This window comes from Aotus nancymaae, unplaced genomic scaffold, assembly GCF_030222135.1.
Source record: "Aotus nancymaae isolate 86718 unplaced genomic scaffold, 86718_ANA_hifiasm-v0.15.2.pri h1tg000010l, whole genome shotgun sequence".
NCBI classification, from domain to species: Eukaryota; Metazoa; Chordata; class Mammalia; order Primates; family Aotidae; genus Aotus; species Aotus nancymaae.
Window position 1 is genome coordinate 71349002 of NW_026988421.1, and position 22748 is coordinate 71371749.

Below are 22748 nucleotides of genomic sequence, written 5' to 3' on the forward strand. Positions count from 1 at the left end.
CATGACCTCAGTGAGGACTGGCCAAGCACCTCCCAGTGGATCCTACCATCACTCCCTACTGGTTTCCAGCTTTATTTTCCTCTACAGGATTTATCATCTGATACAGATTTTATTTCATTGTTTACTGTCTGTGTCCCAAAGTGAGAAGGTGCAGCCCATGGAACAGAGACTCTGCAGTGCCCTGCCCCTCATCGTGTCTCCACACCTGCTCCACCGCCTAACCTGACGGACTGGCCCATGGGGCAGCATGATTTACATTTGTTGAATGAATGAGTAAACGAATGGCACCCAGTATTACTGCCATGACTGTTTCTTATGCCAGGCTTTGAAAACACTGGATTGGGTGCTCCCAAAGGACTCTCGCGGCTCTAACATTCCACATTCCTACATACGAAGACACCAGGTTTCCACGCCAAGTGGAACCTTCGGAACTGGATGCTTGCCAGAACTCAGGAAATCCTCTATCTTTTAAATCCCCACCAGGGGGCTCTTCTGAGGAGGCAAAAGCCCTGCGCAGGGAGGAACCACCAAGTGTTCCCACAGCTTTGTCTCCCCACAATCCCCTGACTGCCCTCATCTAACTGGCCCCAGAGGGACCCGGCTTGCCTCACCTGCCACCAGGTGGGCCCGGCTCCGGGAGCACAGAACTGCGTTGAACTTGGACTCATCTGTTCCCAGGCGGTTCTCCCCAGCTGCATACAGCTCCTGGAGAGAGAAGAAGATTCACAGGAAGCACAGGCCACACCCAGACCCCAGGCCCAGGTCACCCAGGAGAGGCTGGTAAACTTCTGAAGGTTTGAGCCTAAAGTATTTGCCAATTTGCAACCTCTGAACTAGACAGCCTCTAAAGTGCCTGCTAGGCCTCAGGTAGCAGCCCTGAAAAAAAGCAGAAAGCAGCAATCAGGGGCTGAGATCCCACAGGTCAAGATGAGGCCACAGCAGGTCTGGATTGAGAAGGCAGAGCCCGAGACAATTTTCACCCCACTAGAAATGGCATGCAAAACTCTCACTGGAGCAAGAGCCAGAGTTCCAGGGGTGTCCAGCCCTGAATCCCAGAATGAGAATGGATGTGACCAGCCAGAGAGACACTGAATACAGTAGACCCTGCAGGAGCAGCAGGTCTGAGACCAGGGCAGAAGCAGGCGCTAACTGGGCACAGAGGACTCAGCCAGGGATGCCTGGGCTCTGTCTCTAGCTTTCAGTTGGCAACAGTGCTCAACCTCGTTGAGCCTCAGTTTCCTCATCTGGAAAGCAAAAGGACCAGACTAGAGGAGTAGCTCTCCACCAGCCCTAACAAGGTGGCATTCCTTGAGGTCTCGTTCCAATCCAGCAGATGGTAGAGATAATCAGACCACTGGCGGCCCCTGGTGAGTGTCCTGCCGTGGGTGGTAAGAACAGTGAAGAGGGACAGAGAGGTATGGCCAGCTCCACTGCACCAGGAGTCACGGCTCTGCCCTGCCATGATACTATGCTCCAAATTCATTAGTGGGAAACCCAAACTTTTTAGAGAGTAGTTCAAATGCCTGGACTCTTTCCCTTTTGTCTGCAACTCACAAGGGGGACAAAGACAGAATTCTAAGGCTGCTCAACTAATGTAGCAGCTGGTTTCTAGGCACAAACCCTCAAAAACTTAACAAGCAAGGGCAAATTCTGCCCCTTTGCAAACATAATGGTATGCGCAACTAAACATGGGGAAAGTATGCAGTCACACGAAATCCCACATCCCAAACCGTCATCTATCAACTACTGAAAAACTTAACTCTCTCACATGTTCCCTGCTCCAGGTGGGGAAACTGAAGCCCAGGCGGCCAGGTGATCTGCTCAAGGTCAGAGCTGAGCAGGAGCCCAGCACATCTGGAACTCGCAGCGTCTCTACTGTTCTTTCCACCCTGGACCACCTCTCTCAGGAAGCAAGAAAACAGGGTACAGCCCTGCTTTAGGAAGCCCAGGGGCTGGGCCACTACACTCACCTGGGCATCTCTCTGGACCAGGGTCATGTCCACGTTTGTGCTTTCATCACGGTTTCCCTGAAAGGAAGCGGGTGTATGGTCAAGCCTACTCCGTCCCCATTTCTTTTCCCTTCCCTCATGCTGGGATCCCACCTCTTTGACCTCCATGGCTTGGGGGCCCTGAGCCCTGTCGTGGGAAAAGTACCTGAGAGAGAGAGATGAGGAGCCGCTGGAAGTGCCCTGATGTGTCACTTCGAATGGCCTCTTCCAGTGTCTTTTTGAATTCTGAAAGGGAGAAGCAAGGAAGGTCCACTCTGCAGCTCTGTTTATGGAGCTGCCCATTGTAAACACTATCAATAGTGGGCACTGGGGAGAAAAAGGCTGGGGGTCTCGGGCTTGAGGGAACAAATAGCCCATACGGCCCTCCAGGGACATACAAGCCTGTGACCTCCAGGCTGACCTGGCCTCTAGTGAGCCTTGGCCCAAACCACATCCAGGTTTTCCCTGGCCCTCCCTTACTTTAGTACCTCCCTTATTTTCTGTACCATGCACAAACAGCGGGAAGGGCTGGGTCTTGGCTCAAAGCCCAATGTGTAGGGGGTGGCAGGAGATGGGGTGATAAGACGACCAGGAAGGAGTAAGAGGCCCTGGGAGAGAGTGAGGCCACAGCCCCGAGAGCACAGGGATCTGCAGAGGGCAGAGGGCAGAGGGAGCGGCCCCACCTGCTTTGTAGGCTCTGTTTAATTCCCGGATGTGCTCGTTGCTGCGGGAAGCGAGGATCTCAATCAGGCAGGCTTCATCAGTGCCAACCCCCTGCAGGGACAGAGAACACAACCAACCGTGCGCTTGTTCCAGCAGCCTCCCCAGCACCCGGGAAGGAGAGCAGGGGCCACGCTGCTGCCCTGACCCCAGGGACAAACCCCAGCAACAGAGGCCTCTGATGCAGAGACACACCCTCCAGCCACTCCCAGGCTTGAGGGAGTCAACCCCTCTCCACAGCCCAGGCAAGCACAGTGACAGTTCGGTGGTGATAAGCAGGGCTCACACAAAGGGGCATCCACGTGTATCAGAAAACTGAGTATCAGAGAGGGGTACTGCCTGGTCCAGGGCCACACAGTAAATGGGTAGGTTAAAATGTGGACCGAGGCCTGCTTTATTCAGGGTGCAACCGGAAGTGAGATGACAACAACTGAAAAAAATGGGTAAAAAGTAAGAGAGATCCAAGTAGACACACGGAAAATCCAGTCCTAGAGGGGGTGGCGGAATGTCTGGAAACAACTAGGAAAAGGCAGGGACAACGAGGATGAATGGGACAACGATGCCAAGGACAGTGAGAAGGCAGAGGACAGGCTGTGCAGCCCAGCTTGCATATTAGTTTGAATCCTGGCCCTGCGGCTTACTAACTGTGTGACCTCGGGCACGTTACTTAACCTCTCTGTGCTTCCAATTCCTTGTCTGTAAGATGGGAGTGACACTGGGACCTACCTCACAGGGAAGTCATGAGGATTAAGTGAGTCACTGTATGTAGAGCACTTAGGGCCTGTCAGGCAGGACGTGCGGCATTTTGTCAGCCGTTTCCCGCTGCAGCTACTGTTGGGTTACTACATGTTAGTACATGTTAGCCCCTCATGCAGTAGTCCCAGCATGTCCTGAGACAGCATCCACTGTCCCCATTTCACAGGTGCTCAAGGACACACAGCTGGTGAGTGACAGCTGCCCAAACCTGTGGTTTCTAACACTCCACAATCACTAGCTCATGACTCTGGCTGAAGACGGGGGCCAGGCAGATGTCTGGGAGCCACTCCCTGGGGCCCCAGACCATCCCGTGCCCAGTCACCTCCTGACCCCCTTCCTAGAATAATACGTGTGGATGTGTTTCAGTGGAGACCTCTCTCCTTTCCAGCCACCACACTTAAGTCTCTGCTTCTCCTGGGGAGGGAACAGTCACTGTGCTTATCAGGCCTCTGAGTGACAGACTCCTCCTGGGCTCCTGCCTGACTCATGGGATTACCCTTCCAAGGGAGCCACCAGACCCCACCCGCAGGGTGCACACAGAGCTGTGGGACGGCACAGAATGGACAGGACCCACCCCTCGGTCAAAACCCACAGGCCTTAAGGAAACAGTGAGCCCAAGCCGTGCCCATCTGAACTGGCCCGTTCTGGAGCTGGATCTCATAGGTATGTGGAGAGAGGTTGACAGGCACCCTCTAGAAGCAGCCATGGCAGGAGAAGCACAGAAACGGACAGAAGAGCAAACGCTCAGGAGAAGCAGAGACCAGAGAGACATCTTGCCTGGTCCTCTCCACGCCAGGCAGCTTGGCTTTACCCACGTAACTGATTTCCCACCTTCGTTCTGCTTAAACCGAAGTGTGTTTCTGTCATTTGCTAGTAACAGAGTCCTAAAGATGAGAACGATACCAACCATGGCCTCCTAACCCTCTTCTTATCAGAGCCACTACCTTCAAACCCCAGCTCCACCATTTCTTTAAGATGGAGAGAGACTTAAGGCTCCCTGATGATGACGGGTGCATCATTTGCCTTTTTGGGAAATCAAAGGGAGTTCCCCCTTTCTACAGTATGCAGACTCCAACCCAGGAAGGCCTGGTAGTCATACTGACAACAGCAGCTAATGAGTGGGCTAGAACACAGCACACTGTCCAGGCCTCCTTCTGGGTTGTGTCTACACACATGAACACGCATGCACCCACACACACACGTACACACCTTGATGGCTTCCTTTATCTCATAAACGTCAAAGAGGACTGGGGTCTTCATCAGAGCCAAGATTGTCTTCTCAAAGTTTCCTGACAGTTCAGATTTCAGATCTTTGATCAAATCCTGATTGGATATTCGAATAAAAAAAATAACCAAAAACAAGTGTATTTTTAAAATCCACAGGAGGTGACTAATAAGAGCCATATCCCAGATCCGAGGACCAGCAACATGGACATCCCTCAGGGACCCCAGACCTCTCAAATTGGAGACCACTTTTTACCAAGATGCCCAGGGGATCCGTGGCACATTGAAGTATGAGAGGCACTGGACTAGGATGCAGATCTAATCAATATTCACCCAATTTTTACCTTTCTAAGATTCAAAATCCCGGAAGTTCAAAATACACTCATACACAATCCCTGCACTTGGGCAGCACTCACAGCCTTTTCCTGCAAAGCTTCTGTAACAGCTAAACCTCCCAGGGTGGTCATGAAGAGGGCAGGGGAGGGAAAATGATGTGGCCACAACCTCAGTGAGTTGTGGCAGAGCCAGAGCTAGACCCCAGGGCTAGACATCTGGAGCCTCTCAACAAACTTCGGCACCCTGTGGATTCGTTTCTCTCTCAGGGCATCCTTCACCTCCAAACGCTGCGACCAGCTGGGTGGGTAGAAGGAAATGCCCTCCTGCTCCTTACTGTCCATCCGGGAGACTTGGGCCCACCCAAGAAAAAGCAGGGGTGAGCAGGGCTCTGCTGAGCCGAGGACATGCCTCACTGTCCCCTGTCCTCACCCCGCAGCTCACCTTGCCATAAGCCGTCTTGAAGGACAGGATGATCTGCTGCCGCTGCTTGTTGGAGCGACTCCCCAGGCAGTCGATGATGGCCTGCTCATCCGTGCCTGGAGGAAGAGGCAACAGGGGTGGCTGAGGTGGGGGTCATGAGGATGTTCTGCAGCTGAGACTTCCCTGGCCTGCGTCCCTCAACTCTTCTGGGCATCCCAGCTGTACCCCCATATCCACCTTCTCTTTTATCACCACTGAGGCCAGGTCTGCATCCCCTGGCTACCCCAGCCCACAGAGCCACTGTGAAACTGCCTGGGGAATGGGCAGCAGGGGTAGGATTTGAGCCACCCAGGGTCTCTCACCGAAGCCTTTCATGGCCTTCCGCAGCACCTCGGCATCTCGCAGGGGATCAAAGCCGGAAGCATCGGTGATGGTGCCTCGGTTTCCAAACTACTCAGACAAACAGTCACAGGTAAGATGACGTGCACGCCGCCTTCCCCAGATGTGAGGCTGTTCCACCCCCAGACTCTGGGAATAGCCCTCTCTCTAAGAGTTGGGGTATCTGAAGGTGCCCACAGTCAACAATGCAGAAGACTCTATGCCGAGTCTGCCTAACTTGACTGTTATCTGGCCTCATGTTCTGGTACTGGAGCTGCTTCCCGGCTCCAGCGGCTGGGAGCCCACCTATAGCTGAGTCCTGATGCTGAAAATCTGCCCGGTGCCCAGGTCCTCCAGGACTGGGGCTCAGACTCCTGAGGAAGGGCAGGCCTCAGGAGCAGGGGCTGCGGCCTCTCTCATCAATGCCTGGCCTCCACAGCACATGTGAGCACATGTGGGTACTCCTAACAGGGCTGGCTAGCCCACATTTCCCCTCTGGTGGATGTAGGTGTCCAGCCTCCACAACTGTGCATGGCACCCCGACAACCTCTTGATCTAGCACTGGTTCCCTGGCACTGCGCTCTAGACTACCACCTTCAGCCTCTGGCAGCTGCACAACCCAGCAAACTTGAATTTGAACTTTCCAGGCTAAACTGTCTCCCAGTGGACTGTCTTCCTAGGGGCTGGTACAAACTGGTTATAACACAATTATGGGAACAGCCCAGGGAAAAGATAATGGAGGGAATCTGGAGGATGGCATGGGGTGGGGGAACATGTGGGTGTGGAAGGGAAGGAGGAAAGGAGACTCTGTCTAAAAATAGGCATCAAGCACATAACCACTACCCCTGTGCTGGCTGGTTGGGCCATATAACCATGACGATGAATTCTAGGTTCTGCAACCATGAACCGTTCTCCAAAATGAGCCAAGATCAACCCTGGAGAAACTGGCAACATTTTCCATACCCAAAGGGAATTTTAAGAATCCTCCAAAACCTGTCTGTAGGGGCGAATATCAAGGGGACCAAAGATAGCTGTTGGGCACAAAGACTTGAGACAGGTGGCCTGGGCAGTTCTTACAAAACACACAGCCCAGACAGTAAATGACAGAGGGATGAGGAGCACTCGCCGGGGCGTTCTGACCCAACTCCCATGTGGAGCCTCTCATCACGCTGGGAGAAATGGGGCAGCTCCCTCGGGCCTTAAGCAACACAACCCAGAGGTGGGGAGCTGGGGAGTCTGCGAGAAGGTGACACTCTTTGTTTTTCTGTTATTATTATTTTTTTGAGACAGAGTCTCACTCAGTCACCAGGCACCAGGCTGGAGTGCAGTGGCGCGATCTCGGCTCACTACAACCTCCGCCTCCCGGATTCAAGCAATTCTTCTGCCTCAGCCTCCTGAGTAGCTGGGACTACAGGCCCGCGCCACCACGCCCAGCTAATTTTTGTATTTTTAGTAGAGACAGGGTTTCACCATGTTGGCCAGGATGGTCTCAGTCTCTTGACCTTGTGATCAACCCACCTCAGCCTTCCAAAATGCTGCAATTACAGGCGTGAGCCACTGTGCCTGGCCTGTTTTCTGTTTTTTCAAAGACAGGGTCTTGCTCTGTTACCTAGGCTGGAGTGCAGTGGCATGATCTAGGCTCACTGCAACCTCTGTCTCCTGGGCTCAGGTGATCCACCCACCTCAGCCTCCTGAGGCACACACCACCATGCCCAGCTAATTTTTTTCCTATTTTTAGTAGAGATGGGGTTTCACCATGTTACCCAGGTTGGTCTTGAACTCCTGGGCTCAAGCAGGCTGCCCACCTCAGCTTCCCAAAAGTGTTGGAATAACAGGCATGAGCCACTGCACCCAGCTGACACTAAAAAAGAGGTTGCAGCTGGAGGCCTGTGACTTTCCCTGTCTCCCCATCTACTGGGCCATGTGTCTCCAGCCTTTGGGGCCCAGGCCTGGACCGAGGGAGGCAGTAGGCTGACACTTACTTGGGTTGGGGGCACAGCGGGGGTGATGGTCCCAGACCCTGGGTATCCTGGGTAGCTTGGCACTGGCTGCTGCTGCTGCCCAGGGAGTGGCATTGGAGGCTGACCGGGGTAGGTCGCTGGTGGCTGCCCAGGGTAGGCCCCTGGGGGCTGCTGTCCGGGGGGTGGCACGGGCTGGCCCGGCACAGGGGCCCCTGGGTATGGTGGATATGAGGGCATCCCGGAGGGTGGGTTTCCTCCTGGGGGTGGATACATCCCATAGGGAGGAACAGGCTGCTGGGCAGGAGGGGGTTGCCCAAAGCCCCCAGGGGGCACTGGTGGATAGCCAGCTCCAGGGGCCCCAGGGTATAGGTTGGGCATGTTGGCTCCTCCAAACGTCCCAGACATGTTGGCCGCCTGCAAAGACACAAAGCAGAGCCTGAGGCCACTGGGCCCTGCTGCACTCTGTCCCTCCACCCTTTTACATACTTTAGCCAAGTCAGTCCTCACAGCTCTCCACTCGTGGAATATGAAGTATCGTTATACCCATTTCATAGACCATAGAATGAGTTTGCTTGCTCAAAGCTACACAGTCAGTAAACAATGCGGCTGGATCCAAACCAGAGATCCTCACTCCCTTCTGCAGGGGAGATGCCTTCCCTCTCCACGTAGCGTTCCTCCTATCCCAGACCACCTGGGTGAAGGTTAGGAGCTCACTGCCCAAGAAGGTGCATGAGTCCCATATGCAGGCTTGGGTCATTCCCATCACATCAGCCTGCTACCTACAGACACCTCTGGCAGGCGTACTCAGGTGAATCTGTACTCGCCAGGAATAAAAGCCTAAATCCTTAGGATGGATGGCCTCCTACACCCTGCAAAAGCGGGACTCCCAGACTTCATTTCTCATCTCACACCCTCGGCTTTCCACTTTAGCCACATTGGCCTCTCCTCACTCTCCTCAAGCACCTCAGGCCCCCTGGCACCTCAGGGCACTGGCGTTCCCCAGACATCCATACAGCACTTCTTTCACCTGCTGCAGGTCTTTGCTCAAACATCCTCTTTTCAGCAAGACCCACCCTACCGCCAACAATCATTATCCCTACATCACCCCCACCCCCACCCCCACCCCCACTGCTGACCCCTTTACCCTGCTCATCTTATTCCCATGGCACCTACACTTTCAATAATGTCACATCATTGACTTAAGTTACTGCCTGCCTCTTCCCCATAGAAGATAAATGCGGCACAGCTGAGATTTTTGTTTGTTTTATTCACATATTCCCAGTGCCTAGATCTGGGCCTGGTACAAATTAGGGTGTGTATTGGTTACATCATTTCCTCTAAGCATCTGTTTTAGATCATAAAATGCATTATTTTAAAAGCAAAACAATACATTTAAAAAGTAGCATGTCTGCCCAAGATACCTGCCACACACCCACCCCGGCCTAACCAGAAGAACCCTCCATATGCACACCTACATGCACATGCAGGTAAATAAATGTGGATACTCATACCCAGCACATGCATGCACACTCACACACACACCCTCACTACCCTCCCATCAATGTGGATAGTCATACCCAGCGCATGCATGCATACTTACGCACACACCCTCACCACCCTCCCATCAACGTGGATAGTCACACCCAGCACATGCATGCACACTCACACACACACCCTCACCACCCTCCCATCAACGTGGATACTCATACCCAGCACACGCATGCACACTCACGCAGACACCCTCACCACCCTCCCATCAATGTGGATACTCATACCCAGCACATGCATGCACACTCACGCACACACCCTCACCACCCTCCCATCAACGTGGATACTCACACCCAGCACACGCATGCACACTCACACACCCTCACCACCCTCCCATCAACGTGGATAGTCACACCCAGCACATGCATGCACACTCACACACACACCCTCACCACCCTCCCATCAACGTGGATACTCATACCCAGCACATGCGTGCACACTCACGCATGCACCCTCACCACCCTCCCATCAACGTGGATAGTCATACCCAGCACATGCGTGCACACTCACGCACACACCCTCACCACCCTCCCATCAACGTGGATAGTCATACCCAGCACACGCGTGCACACTCACGCACACACCCTCACCACCCTCCCAGCCCTAACCCCGCAGGGCTGAAAGGGACCTTCGAGATCATCTGGTCCACTGCACTCCCCTTCCCCTCATTTTACAGATGGGGAAAGTGAGACCCAGAGAGGGGCAGAGAGCAAGTGGCAGAAGCCTGATGAAAACCCTGTTCTAAGGAGCAGCTCAACACACTGCACACCACAGCAACACACACGTAGACAACTCTGGAGCCCTGGAGGCCAGTAGTTTTGATTCCTCTGGCCCCAGGGCCGCCTCGGCAGGAGGGCTGGACTCACCATTCCCGAGAGGTAGTCCGGGTTGAACTGCCCCGCATAGTTGGCCACGTTATCCAGCCCGATAGGGGCCACGCTGGGCGGAGGGTAGGCAGCACCTCCCCAGGCACCACCACCTGAAAGCAACACCGAGCCCTTTAGCCCCTTGCCGGTCCCCCACCACAAGGGGAAAGGCAGAGATGCGAGCTCCCAGGTGGTCAGGGAGGCCTAGCAAAGTCTCAAGCCTCGGGACACCACAGACCACATGAAAACACCAGGAGGAAAGTCTCCCCCTATCCCACTGGCAGAGGAGGGGAAACCTTCCCTTCTTCCCAAGGAGGAAGGTGGAGTTCCCCAAACACTCCCAAGACCCTCTGTAGAGTATTAAGGAGGTTGGGAGGGCCCAGGCAGGCTCTGCCCTCCCAAATTCACCATCATGGAGCTGGAGGACACACAAGGACAGACTGTTGTGGGATACCACGCTGAGCCCATGACAGAGGTGACCACAGAGAGCTCTGAGATTTTAGTAACATGAAGGCATTGGTGGGAGGGGGTTTGGCTGTTTGATATTACATGTCTATGAAAGGCAGGGAAAAGCAGGATAAGAGGCTGGAGGGAGACGACGCTGGGTCATGGTAACACATATATCAGTCCACAAGAGGACAGAAGGAAACAGAGACAAAAAGCCCCTCTGAAACCAGCAGGACTGGCATATGCCCTGGGGCAGGGCTTTCACCCTCACCCTTGTTAGGCTTGATTCCTCAGCTGACAAAAGGGCTAATGAGGAGTGTATGGCTGGACTGCTGTGATGAGGACTGAGGTAACGCCTGTAGGGCTCAGCTGGGGGCCCGAGGGGCATTCATATATGACGCTGTCACTGAGACTGGCATCATTATGTGGCCTCTGGCCTGTTAGATGCTTTCCTGTGCACGGGAGCTTCAGATCCGCTCTTCAGCTCTAGGGCTCCAGACCCTCCAGGAAGAACCTTCCCTAAAACTCCTGTCTCCTCCTCTCTTGCTGCTCAGAGGCTGCTCAGCTGTGCTAGCGAAGGTGGCAGTGGCAGAATCCAGTGGGTAGGATTTCTACTAGAGAGAGGGGACCAAGGTCAGTGCCAGCCAACCTGGGATGGGCTTGTTCAGAAGGCAGTGGCCCAGCTCAGCCCCTAACATGCCCTGGGACAGTGGCTGAGCCACCTCCCAGTCTGGGCCTGTTCTTTACCTGCTGAATGGGAGGGAAAGTAAATGGCCTACAGGCCAGGGGTGCTCAAATCACAGGACTTCAGCCTGGGGGTCCCCTGGGGTGAGGGGCAGTGGCTCAGGCACCCTCAGGATGACCAGCCTTGGAATGGCCCTTTTCGCCCTTTGGTCCCACGAACACTCATATTTCCTTTCCCACTGTGGGGACCAAATCTCATTTGAGGAAAACCAAAAGGAGCCAGGGCCAGAGAAGATGACTTCTATGTGTGACTACCCACAGCTCCTCCAGCTACAGGGAGGGAGTGACCTTTGACCCTTAGTATCTGCCTCTACTTCCTCTCTTGGCGAGGCGGATCTCATTGCTGCAAGCCCACACACCTTGAGCAGAGAGTAGGAGAGGTGGCAAGGGGCAACTATCACCTAGCAATGCTTCGGAGGGCACTGCATCAGAGGCTCTGCCTGCCTATCTCATCAGTATGCAGAACCCCCCAATGAGGGAGAAATCCTTGAAGCAATTTTGCAGAGAAGAAAACGGAGTCTCAAAGTGATAGCGTTTGCTCACTGTTACCAGTGACTAAGGCAAGAGACCCAGCCCTGGGCCTGGTCCGGGTTTTCTGGAGCCAGTTTCAAACCAGGCCTCCCATGGCTCCAGCATCATGCTCTTCTCCAGCCCCTGCCCCACTGGCTGTCCCTCCACTCCATTGTCCTGTCCTCCCCTCCCCTGCTGGGTTGGGCTGGGCTGTGAGGGGAGAAGGGAGTGAGGAGGGGAGGAGGGACTGAGGAAACTACTGTTCTCCCCTGTCTACTCCCGGCCACTGTACAGAGGCAGCATTCACTCTCCTCCCCACCCAGACCCTCTTACCTGGTGCAGCTGGCGGGTAGCCACCTGGGGGCGGAGGATAGCCGGGGTAGCTCATGGTAAGATCTGGAAGAGAAGAGGAAAGCACATTCAGGCTCTGCCTGGGAGCCCCTGCAGGCCTGTGGGAGCCATCTTCTCAAGGGAGCAGCCACCACCACAACCAGGACCCAGCAGGAGAAGCTGCTGCATCCGCCCTGCTTGTCGCAGCAGTTCACCATCTCCTGCTGGCACCTCCAGCTAGGAACAGTACCCACCAGCATACTGCCTGACTTCTGGGCCAGGGCCACACCCCGGCCCCACCCACAGTGACAGAATTCACTGCCCAGGAGCCTGTTTCCTTGAAAGCCCCTATCACTGAAGCTTTGCTCCTACCTCTGCTGACAAGGGTGCAGTGCGTCTCTGGGTCTGCTCTCCAACCTCAGAGCTAGAGGCACACTGCCTCATCCTCAGAGCTCCAGGTCTGTCTATTTATCTTCCTGTGTCCTTACTGCCATTCCTCCAGCAACAGGGCAAGCCAGAGGCCCCTGTCTTCCTTCATTTTCCAACCTCTGGTTCATCAGGCAAGGGGAGCTGGTAAGGTATGGAAGCTTCATTCTTAGAAGCAAGGGCCCTCAGGAGGTTCATCTGATGCAGGGTGGAGAACCAGGGAAAATGAGGCACCACCACCCTGTTTCTGCAGCGGAGGCTGCAGAAGTTAAGTGATTTGTAGATCTGTCAGTAAAGAAAGAAGAGAGGCCTGGACAGGTGCCAGGTGAGACACCTGCTCTCATGGAGTCTCTCTGAACACAGATCCCTTGGCAAGGTCCCATGCCAGCTAAACTGTGAGGAGGGACACAGATCTGCTGTGACAACAGCCACATTGTGCAACCTGCCTGCTCTTGCAAATAGCAGCTGCTGCGGTTTGCAGAGACACCCAATGGCAAATGACAGGCGGGCATGTGAGGAAACCTGAGGCTCCCTCAACAATCACACCAGCTCGTCTCGGGTGAGCGGTTTCTTTTGACACACTGGGTCTCACGCTGCAAGGCACATCACAATCACCTGATGGGATTGTTAAAACACACTGCTGGGCTCCACCACCAAGAGTCTGTGAGAGAGTAGAACCAGAATTTGCATTCTGAACAAGTTTCCAGGTGATGTTACTGGTCCAGGGAACCCACTTTGAAGACCACTGTTCTGGCCACGCTATCCAACTACAAGATTCTAGCTGCCCTTCATATTTACCTTGGAAACTGGGCATGTTAGATTTTGTTTATTTTGAGACAGTGTCTCACTCTGTCACCTAGGCTGGAGTGCAGTAGCACAGTCATGGCTCACTGCAGCCTTGACCTCCTGGGCTCAGGTAATCCTTCCGCCTTAGCCTCCTAAGGACATGTGCCACCATACCCTGCTAATTTTTGGGGGGGGGCGGGGGGCAAGAGTTTATTATGTTGGCCAGGCTAGTACATGCTGGTTTTTTTTTATTTATTTATTTTTATTTTTTTGAGACAGGGCCTCACTCTGTAACCTAGGCTGGAGTGCGATGGCGTGATCTTGGCTCGCTGCAACCTTTGCCTCCTGGGTTCAAGTGATTATCCTGCCTCAGCTTCCCAAGTAGCTGAGATTACAGGTGCCTGCCACCATGCCTGGCTAATTTTTGTATTTTTAGTAGAGACAAATTTTTACCATGTTGGCCAGGCTGGTCTCGAACTCCTGACCTCAGGTGATTCGCCTGCCTCAGCCTCCCAAACTGTTAAGATTATAGGCATGAGCCACTGCACCCAGTCTATTTTTATTTTTTAGACAGGGTCTCACTCTATCGCCCAGGCTGGAGTGCAGTGGTATGATCTCGGCTCACTGTAACCCCCGCCTCCTGGGTTCAAGCGATTCTCATGCCTCAGCCTCCTAAGTAGCTAGAACGACAGGTGGGCACAACCATGCCTGGCTAATTTTTGTATTTTTAGTAGAGATGAGGTTTCACCATGTTGGCCAGGCTGGTCTGAACTCCTGGCCTCAAGTGATCTGCCTGCCTCGGTCTCCTACAGTGCTGGGATTTCAGGTATGAGCCACTGCACCCAGCCTACATGCTGTTTTTAAGGAAGCTAAAGAACTTCCTTAAGGTGCCACTGGTCCCCACAGGGTGGGCTTGGTTTTCAGCCCTATGAGTGTGGTCATTTGTTTGGGTCAGTGGGTCCAGAGATGACTGTAGGCAAAGCACTATGGCTTTGGAGAGAGCTGGAATTGGCTCCCTGTAGTGTGGACCAAGGACCCAGTCCTTGCACAGCTTTCAGTCTCCTGGAGCCCTTAAGCATGTGGTGGATGAGGTCCCTGGTGGCATCACCTTCAGAGAGGGTGTGACTCATGTCCCTACAGCTGGGTGAGCTGGCTGTCAGTACAAAGCCCTCCCCATCCTGGCCCCAGCCTGACCCTTCTGCCCAGACTCTGCCAAACCCTCAGACCTCACCGGTGAGGAGGCAACCTGGCAGATGTGAATGACCGGTGGGCCAGGAACCTTCTAACAGGAGGAACTGCCCCACAGGTGAGCAGGGAGAACCAGGATGGTGTCTCTACCACCTTCCTCTCTGAAGATACCACTAGGCAGGACCTCTAAGCACCAAAGACACTCTCCACTCCTGGCCTACTCCCAGAGGAATGAAGTCAAAAGCCCCATCCACAGCCAGGTCAGGGAAAAAACCCAAGAAGCAAAAGCTGGATACCACCCTGTTCCTTACACCAAGTAAATTCCAGCCAGGCCAAAGATTTCAATGAAAGAAGTAGCCCCAAGAACCAAAGGCATAAAATAAAATTTCAACATAATAAGAAATAAATTTAAAAAAATAAAGATGAAAAAAACTTAGGAAAAAGTTTTATTAATATAATAAGAAAAAGATCAGTAACCACTAGAGAAACTGTCAAATGATGTGAACGGATCTGGCAGTTATAGAAAAGGAGCTGAAGATGTTCACCTTCACCAATGTGTAAAGGAATCACCAATTGAAAATACACAGGCACAGTGGCTCAAGCCTATAATCCCAGCACTTTGGGAGGCGAAGGTGAGTGGATCACCTGAGGTCAGGAGTTTGAGACCAGCTGGGCCAACATGGTGAAACCCTGTCTCTACTAAAAATACCAAAATTAGCTGGGCGCAGTGGCAGGTGCCTGTAATCCCAGCTACTCAGGAGGCTGAGGCAGGAGAATGGCTGGAACCTGGGAGGCAGAGGTTGCAGTGAGCCAAGATTGCATCACTGCACTCCAGCCTGGGTGACAGAGTAAGACTCCATCTCAAAAAATAAAAAATAAAAAATAAAAAAATAGATGTCAAAATTTAAAATGACATACCCTTTGACCCAGCAACTCTACTTCTAGAAGTGTCTTTCCCAGACACACAACTATTTGAAATGTCATACAGACATGAATTTTACTACAACATTATCTGTAACAACTCCTAAACTTCCACCAATGAGGCTGGTTAAATAAACCACAACAGATCCAACAATGGATACTCTGTAGCTATTTCTGGAATTAGCCAGCTCTGTATATGGAAAAATGAAATGACCACCATTATTAATAAAGGTACACTACTGTGTATGTACTAAGCTAATAAAAAACTCAGAAACATACAAACTAAGTGGTTCCTGTGTGTATATCTGCACACACATCCTAGTAAATGACACACAAGAAACTAGCTACCACTAGCTGTCTCTGGAGAGGAAAGCTGGGGCTAGAAAATGAGGCTCCTGGTTTAGATCTGTGCCCTCTGCATTTCTGCCACATACATGTATTGCCCATTAAAAAGCAACTTTTAAAAAGGCCCAATTCAGGTGTGGACTTCTGAGCTCCCTTGCGGCCCCTCCTCTGGCCCCCAAAGTCCTGGATGCTCTTCCAAGACTAAAAGAACACACACAGGGTCCATTCAGTTCCAGGCAGCCTTGGCAGACCTAGAGGGCCCGCAGGCCAGCCTTGATGGCGCTCATAGGGTTCATTCCTGCGGTGGCTTTTAAGGGAGTTCCCAGCAGGAGTCAAAATCTGCCTTCTGGCTAGGAGCTCTGCCCTGCAGGGTCCCACAAGGCAGGCTGACCCCACTGCGAGCTGTGGTCCTGCACCCCGGGTCTTTCCCTCTATCCAAGACATACTTCTAGTCCTCACTTAGAATAGCCTCATTTTCCCCTACCATTAACTGCCTGAAATAGCTTCAAGTCTGCTCCCCACTCTTGTTTTTTTTTTTTTGAGACAGAGTTTCACTGTGTCGCCCAGGCTGGAGTGCAGTGGTGCGACCTCGGCTCACTGCAACCTCCGCCTCCTGGGTGCAGGCAATTCTCCTGCCACAGCCGCCCAAGTAGCTTGGACTACAGGCACCTGCCACCATGCTGGGCTGATTTTTGCATTTCTTAGTAAAGACAGGGTTTTTCCATGATGGCCAGACTGGTCTTGAACTCCTGACCTCAGGTGATCTGCCTGCCTCAGCCTCCGAAAGTGTTGGGATTACAGGTGTGAGCCACCACACCTGGCCTGCTCCCCGCTCTTCTCTTTTCGTTTTTTTCAGAACCAAATACCCCAGGTATGGTCTGAAGAGAACAGGGCAAGGCTGTCATCTCCCTCCAGTGGATGCTACTCCCCACCTCCCTGAACTGGTACACATGGTTTCCCAGGCCATGGAGACATCATGCGGGTTCCTGTGAAATTTCTCCCTTGGGTTCTGCCATTGCTCCAGTCTGCCAAAACCTTCTGGGATCCTATCCAACATCAAACATTTTTCCCCTCTCTCAGCTTTGTTTTACATCCACAGATGCGATAAGCATGGCATTTGCGTTCTGCCAAGGGACAAAAGGGCCAACAAGGGACACTGCAGAACTGTCACACTCAGAACTCCCCAGTTCAACATCAAACACTAAATGCCATGTGGATGCAGGCATTTAACCAGCTCTCTCCCAACTCACTGTGCCGCCACCCAGTACACATGCACAATTGAGTGTTTTAGCACACCTACTCTGAAGACGGCCTGTTTACCTGCCTAATTACCCCAGGAGAAAAGCACCATGTAGTCCAGTAGCCTGGAGTGACCTTCAGGTAGATACAGGCTCCCAGTACTGACCAGTCTCCCCCGCAGCTGTCCATGTTCTAGGAGGCTAGAGGCTGCAGGATCAGCACACAGCTCTCTGACTCACCGAAGCAGCATTCTTCGCCTCCTTTTCTTTGAAAATTAAGAAATCTGTTCATGGTCCAGTCTTCTGGTAACTTTGGCCTCTGCATTTTTTCAAAAGAGCCCACCACGAGGGGCTGTCCTTGGAGGAGTCGTTCCTGGCACCCCAGGGCTGCCATATCTGGGCTTGGCAGGACTTCCAAGGCCCTCATGTCCCCTTCCTTAGCCTGTCCAACCCCCGCTCTCCAGGAGGACAGAGGCAACACAGTGAACTATATATAATCCAGCAGATGTGCTGTCTCTCTCTGGCATCCATGAGAATCACACCTTCTGCACTGACCAATGCCTCTCTCCTCCTTCTTTCCTTGCATGGAGCAAGGGGCATGCTTCACACTGCTGGTGCAATTCTGATGGCCAGGGCAGGTCCCCTGCTCTATGCCTGCTTCTGATCATGGCCCTCTGACACAGGGACTCACTGGAGAGTGAGTCAGCCAGCCCCCTTAGGGATTGCTCCCATTCTTAGAAACCTGTCTCGGGGGAACTTTTGGCCTCTGGTCCTGCCTCTTATGGTAGACTGCAGCACAAACACTGCCCTCCCGTCCTCACTGCAACCATCCAGCTGCAGCTGTGCACCTCATTTCATCCAGCTGCGGCCCTCTCCAGTTAAATCGGTGCTTCTGGAAAACAGTCACCTATAGGACTTGCTAAAATCCCGATTTCTGGGCCCCAACTCCGGAGCCTCTGAATCAGTGTCTCTGGGGCAGGGCCCAAGGAGCTGCGTTTCCAACGGCTCCCCGGTGATGCTGCTGCTGCCAGGCTGCAGGCCAGACTGCCTCATCACGCATGAGAATCACCTGGAGAACTCGCTAACAATGCTAGTGCAGGGCCCCCATATTATGGGCCTTTGAACTTAGGATAGGCCCAGGAGTCTGAAGTGCAAACAAGCATACATACCTCCCAAACCCAGTAATTCTGATGTAACTGGTTCTGTGATCCACACTCTAGGAAGCACCCTTTTCTTTAAGGTATTAGACACTCTCTAGCTTATTGATCTCACTCTTTGATATGGCTGGATTTGTATCCCTGCCCAAATTGTAAGCTGTAATTACAATACAATCGGATTGTCATCCCCAGCGTTGGAGATGGGGCCAGGTATGAGGTGACAGGATCATGGGGGTGGATTTCCCCCTTTGGTGCTGTTCTCATGAGAGAGTTCTGGTGAGATCTGCTTGTTTAAAAGTGTGTAGCACCTCCTCCCTGCATCTATCTTCCTCCTGCTCCAGCCAGGTAAGACCTGCCTGCTGCATGACTGTAAGTTTCCTGAAGCCTCCCCAAGCAGATGCCAGCATTATGCTTTCTCTTACCTGGAGAGCTCGCTAAAAATGCTGGTCCCTTGGCTCTCACATTCTGGGCCCTTCAACCTGGGATAGGCCCAGCCTGTAGAACTGTGAGCCAACTCAACCTCTTTTCTTTATAAATTACCCAGTTTCAGAGATTTCTTTATAGTGGTGTGAGAATGGACTAATACACTCTTCTTCACAATAGTAAGCTCTAGGGAAAGGCACTAGACCTAGGCATCCCCACCACCACCTGCAGTTATATGGCAGATGCACCTGACCACAATCACTTAACTTAAGCATACCCAGAACTCTACAGTCTAAGACGAATGTGTGTTCAGCGTTCCGAGCTAAGGAACTGTGGCCAACCTGGAGACCCATTCCTTATCTATAAGGAACATCTGAACCCCTAAGCCATTCCATGGAATGCAGGCCATACAGGAAATCAAGGTTCTTTGTTCTGCATTAAATGAAGGTTGCCAGGTGGAGGTGGTTAGGAAGGAGGCTGCTAAATGAGAATGCCAAAGGAAATGCTTTTTACAATCAGCAGTGATCCTTCCATCAACCCTGTCGCCACTGGACCACCCCATATGTAAGTGCCCTCAATAAGCCCTATGCCTCGTTCACTGGCTCTGGGCCTCTCAAACATGGCGCCATCCCTACTAAAGTCGACAGGAGTCTGGCATGACAGCACTGCATCAGAATCCAGCCTCAAAGCATTCGGTGAATGCCGAAAGCACAGAGCAGCTATCTATCCGGGGGTGCTTCTCAGGGACTGCAAAAGGGCCTGTTCCCTAAAGCTGTGTTATGTATATGTAAGTGTACCATTCAATTTCATAGGATCTAAAAGGGCACTGGCTGGAGTCCCCTAACAAGAATCTAGAAATGCTAAATTGGGACAGGAGGCAAAACTGCCAGAGCAACAAGAGCCTCACTGCCCCCACTCAGCCATCCCTTACCACAAAGGGAAGCTTTGCTGTGTCTCTACCCAACAATGCCAGGTAGAGATATGGGCTCCAGCCACCAGCAAGGCTATGCCATGCATTTGCTGGTGTCCTCCCTGACTTCAGGGACACAGAGGGAAAGGAGAGGTGGCTGGTGTCAGTGCCATGCCTGGGACTCTGGACTGTCCTCCCCAGAGGGACAGCACAGGGCTCATTTGGGAACAGAGGCTATACCAGGCTAACGCTGAGAGGCAAAGGCCTGGAAACATCATCTTGGGCCAGAAGTCACACAGCAGTGACACCCCCTGCCCCTCAGGGCCTAGCAGAAAATGAATCAGGCCTGGACTAGAGCAGATGCTTTCGTGGGGTGGTTTTCCACAGACTGTCCCCAGCCTGGTGGAAGGAATATTTTTATATTAGTTGTTTTTAACATTAGATCCTTTACCTGTTTTTACACACACACACAAATTTATTTTAAAAAATACTTTCTCCATAAGGTTGCATTCATAAGATTTAAATATATTGTTGCTATAGTTTCAATGTGTCCCCCAAAGTTCATGTGCTATGAGCTTAATGGTTGATACAACAGTTCTGAGAGGCAGGACCTTTAAGAAGCTCTGCCTCATGAATGGATTAATGTGTTATGGAGGGAGTGGGCTCCTGACCACCAGTGGGTTTGTTACAAAAGTATAACATGCTCTCTCTTTCACTCTTGTTCTCTCTCACCCATGTAATATCCTCTGCCATGTTATGAAGCAGCAAGAAGGCCCTTGTCAGACGCAGCCTCACGATCTTCCCAGCCTTCAGAACTGTGAGCTAAATAAGCTTCTGTTGCTTATAAATTACTCAGTCTGTGATATTTTGTTAGAGCAGCACAAAATGAGCTAAGACAATAGTTTAAACCATGCAGCTCCAATAATCCCTGCTGATACATTCTTTAAAATGAAAAGATGAGGCAGGGTGCAGTGGCTCATGTCTATAATCCCAGCACTTTGGGAGGCTGAGGCAGGCAGATCATTTGAGCTCCGGAGTTGAGACCAGCTTGGGCAACATAGCAAGACCTTGTCTTTACAAAAATAAAATACAAAAATATTAGCCGGGCATGGCATGTGACTGTGGTCCCAACCACTCAGGAGGCTGAAGCAGGAGAATCATTTGAGCCTGGGAGGTGGAGGTTGCAGTGAGTCCAGATCACACCATTGCACTGCAGCCTGGGTGATGGGAGTGAAACTCTATCTCAAAAAAATACAAAATATATAAATAAAATGAAAGGAAGGAAAAACAAGCCATGGAATGGGAGAAAATAATTGCAAAAAACTTATCTGATAAAGGGACTATTACCCAAAACACAAAGAACTCTTAAATCTCAACAAGAAAACCTTACGACTTAAAAAATAGGCCAAAGACCTGAACGGACACTTCACCAAACAAATATACAGGTGGCAAATAAGCATATGAAAGATGATCAACATGTCATTAATAAACTGCACACGAAAACAATGAGATACCACTATACGCCTATTAGAATGGCCAAAATCCAAAACACTGATAACACCAAATGCTGGTGAGGATACAGAGCAATGGGAACTTTCATTCATCACCGGTGGGAATGTAAAATGGTACAGCCACTTTGGAAGACAGTTTGGCAGTTTCTCAGAAAACTAAAGATAGTTTTACCAATGATCCAGCAATCATGCTCTTGGTTTTTTTTGTTTGTTTGTTTGTTTTTTTAAAGAGAGAAAGAAAAAGAAAGAAAAGAAGAAAGAGAGAAAGAAAAAAGAATGAAAGAGAGAAAGAAAGACGAAGAAAAAGAGGGAGAACAGGAATCTTGCTCTATTGCCCAGGCTAGAATGTCTAAAAATGGGTATTAAAAACCTCTTTTATGCCAATAATTGTGCTTAACAATGGAGACAGGAAGGAATAAGGGAGGAAAATAACAAACAAGCAGCCAACCAATATTTCATTTAAACCTATGAAATGCTATGCAATTGCTGAAGAGTGATTTACTTCCAATTATGTGGTCACTTTTAGAATAGGTGTGATGTGATACTGAGAAAAATGCATGTTTTGTGTATTTGAAGTGGAGAGTTCTGTAAATGTTTATTAAGTTTACTTGTTCCAGGTCTGAGTTCAAGTCCTGGATATCCTTGTTAATTTTCTGTCTCGTTGATCTGTCTAATATTGACAATGTAGTGTTAAAGTCTCCCACTATTATTATATGGGAGTCTAAGTCTCTTTGTAAGTCATTAAGAACTTGGCTTATGTATCTGGGTGCTCCTGTATTGGGTGTGTATATATTTAGGATCGTTAGCTCTTCTTGTTACATTGATCCTTTTACCATTATGTAATGTCCTTCTTTGTCTCTTTTGGTCTTTGTTGCTTTAAAGTCTATTTTATCAGAGATGAGAATTGCAACTCCTGCTTTTTTTTTTTTTTTCCTCTCCATTTGGTTGATAAATCTTCCTCCATCCCTTTGTTTTGAGTCTTTGTGTATCCTTGCATGTGAGATGGGTCTGGATGCAACATACCGATGGGTTTTGGCTTTTTATCCAATTTGCCTGTCTGTGTCTTTTGATTGGGGCATTTAGTCCATTTAAATTTAGGATTAATATTGATATATGTGAGTTTAATACTGCCATTTAATACTAGTTGGCTGTTTTGCCCATTAGTTGATGTATATTCTTCACTATGGTAATGCTCTTTACCTTTTGGTATGTTTTTGGAATGGCTGATACTGGTTGTTCCTTTCTATGTGTAGTGCTTCTTTCAGAAGCTCTTGTAAAGCAGGCCTGGTGGTGATGAACTCTCTGAGTACTTGCTTGTTCATAAAAAATTTTATTTTTCCTTCACTTATGAAGCTTAGTTTGGCTGGATATGAAATTCTGGGTTGAAAGTTCTTTTCTTTAACGATGTTGAATAATGGCCCCCACTCGCTTCTGGCTTGTAGGTTTCTGCTGAGAGATCTGCTGAGTCTGATGGGCTTCCCTTTGTGGGTAACCTGACCTTTCTCTCTGGCTGCCCTTAGTATTTTCTCCTTCATTTCAACCCTAATGAATCTGACGATTATGTGCCTTGGGGTTGGTCTACTTGAGGAATATCTTTGTGGTGTTCTCTGTATTA

The 22748-nt window shown here is 51.0% G+C and overlaps 1 protein-coding gene across 3 annotated transcripts in view; it reads right to left on the minus strand.

Annotated features, from left to right (window-relative positions):
• Positions 1–22748, minus strand: part of ANXA11 (annexin A11) — a 55341-nt gene that overhangs the window by 5637 nt on the left and 26956 nt on the right. For all 3 annotated transcript variants that reach the window (XM_064374385.1, XM_064374386.1, XM_064374384.1), the window contains 10 exons: positions 12232–12294; positions 10198–10310; positions 7805–8197; positions 5807–5894; positions 5466–5560; positions 4674–4787; positions 2672–2762; positions 2155–2234; positions 1971–2027; positions 612–705 (listed from right to left, as the gene is read on the minus strand). In XM_064374385.1, the coding sequence (XP_064230455.1) occupies positions 612–705; positions 1971–2027; positions 2155–2234; positions 2672–2762; positions 4674–4787; positions 5466–5560; positions 5807–5894; positions 7805–8197; positions 10198–10310; positions 12232–12286 (1180 nt within the window). In that variant the 5' untranslated portion in view covers positions 12287–12294. Of the gene's footprint in view, positions 1–611; positions 706–1970; positions 2028–2154; positions 2235–2671; positions 2763–4673; positions 4788–5465; positions 5561–5806; positions 5895–7804; positions 8198–10197; positions 10311–12231; positions 12295–22748 lie in introns of those variants that run through there.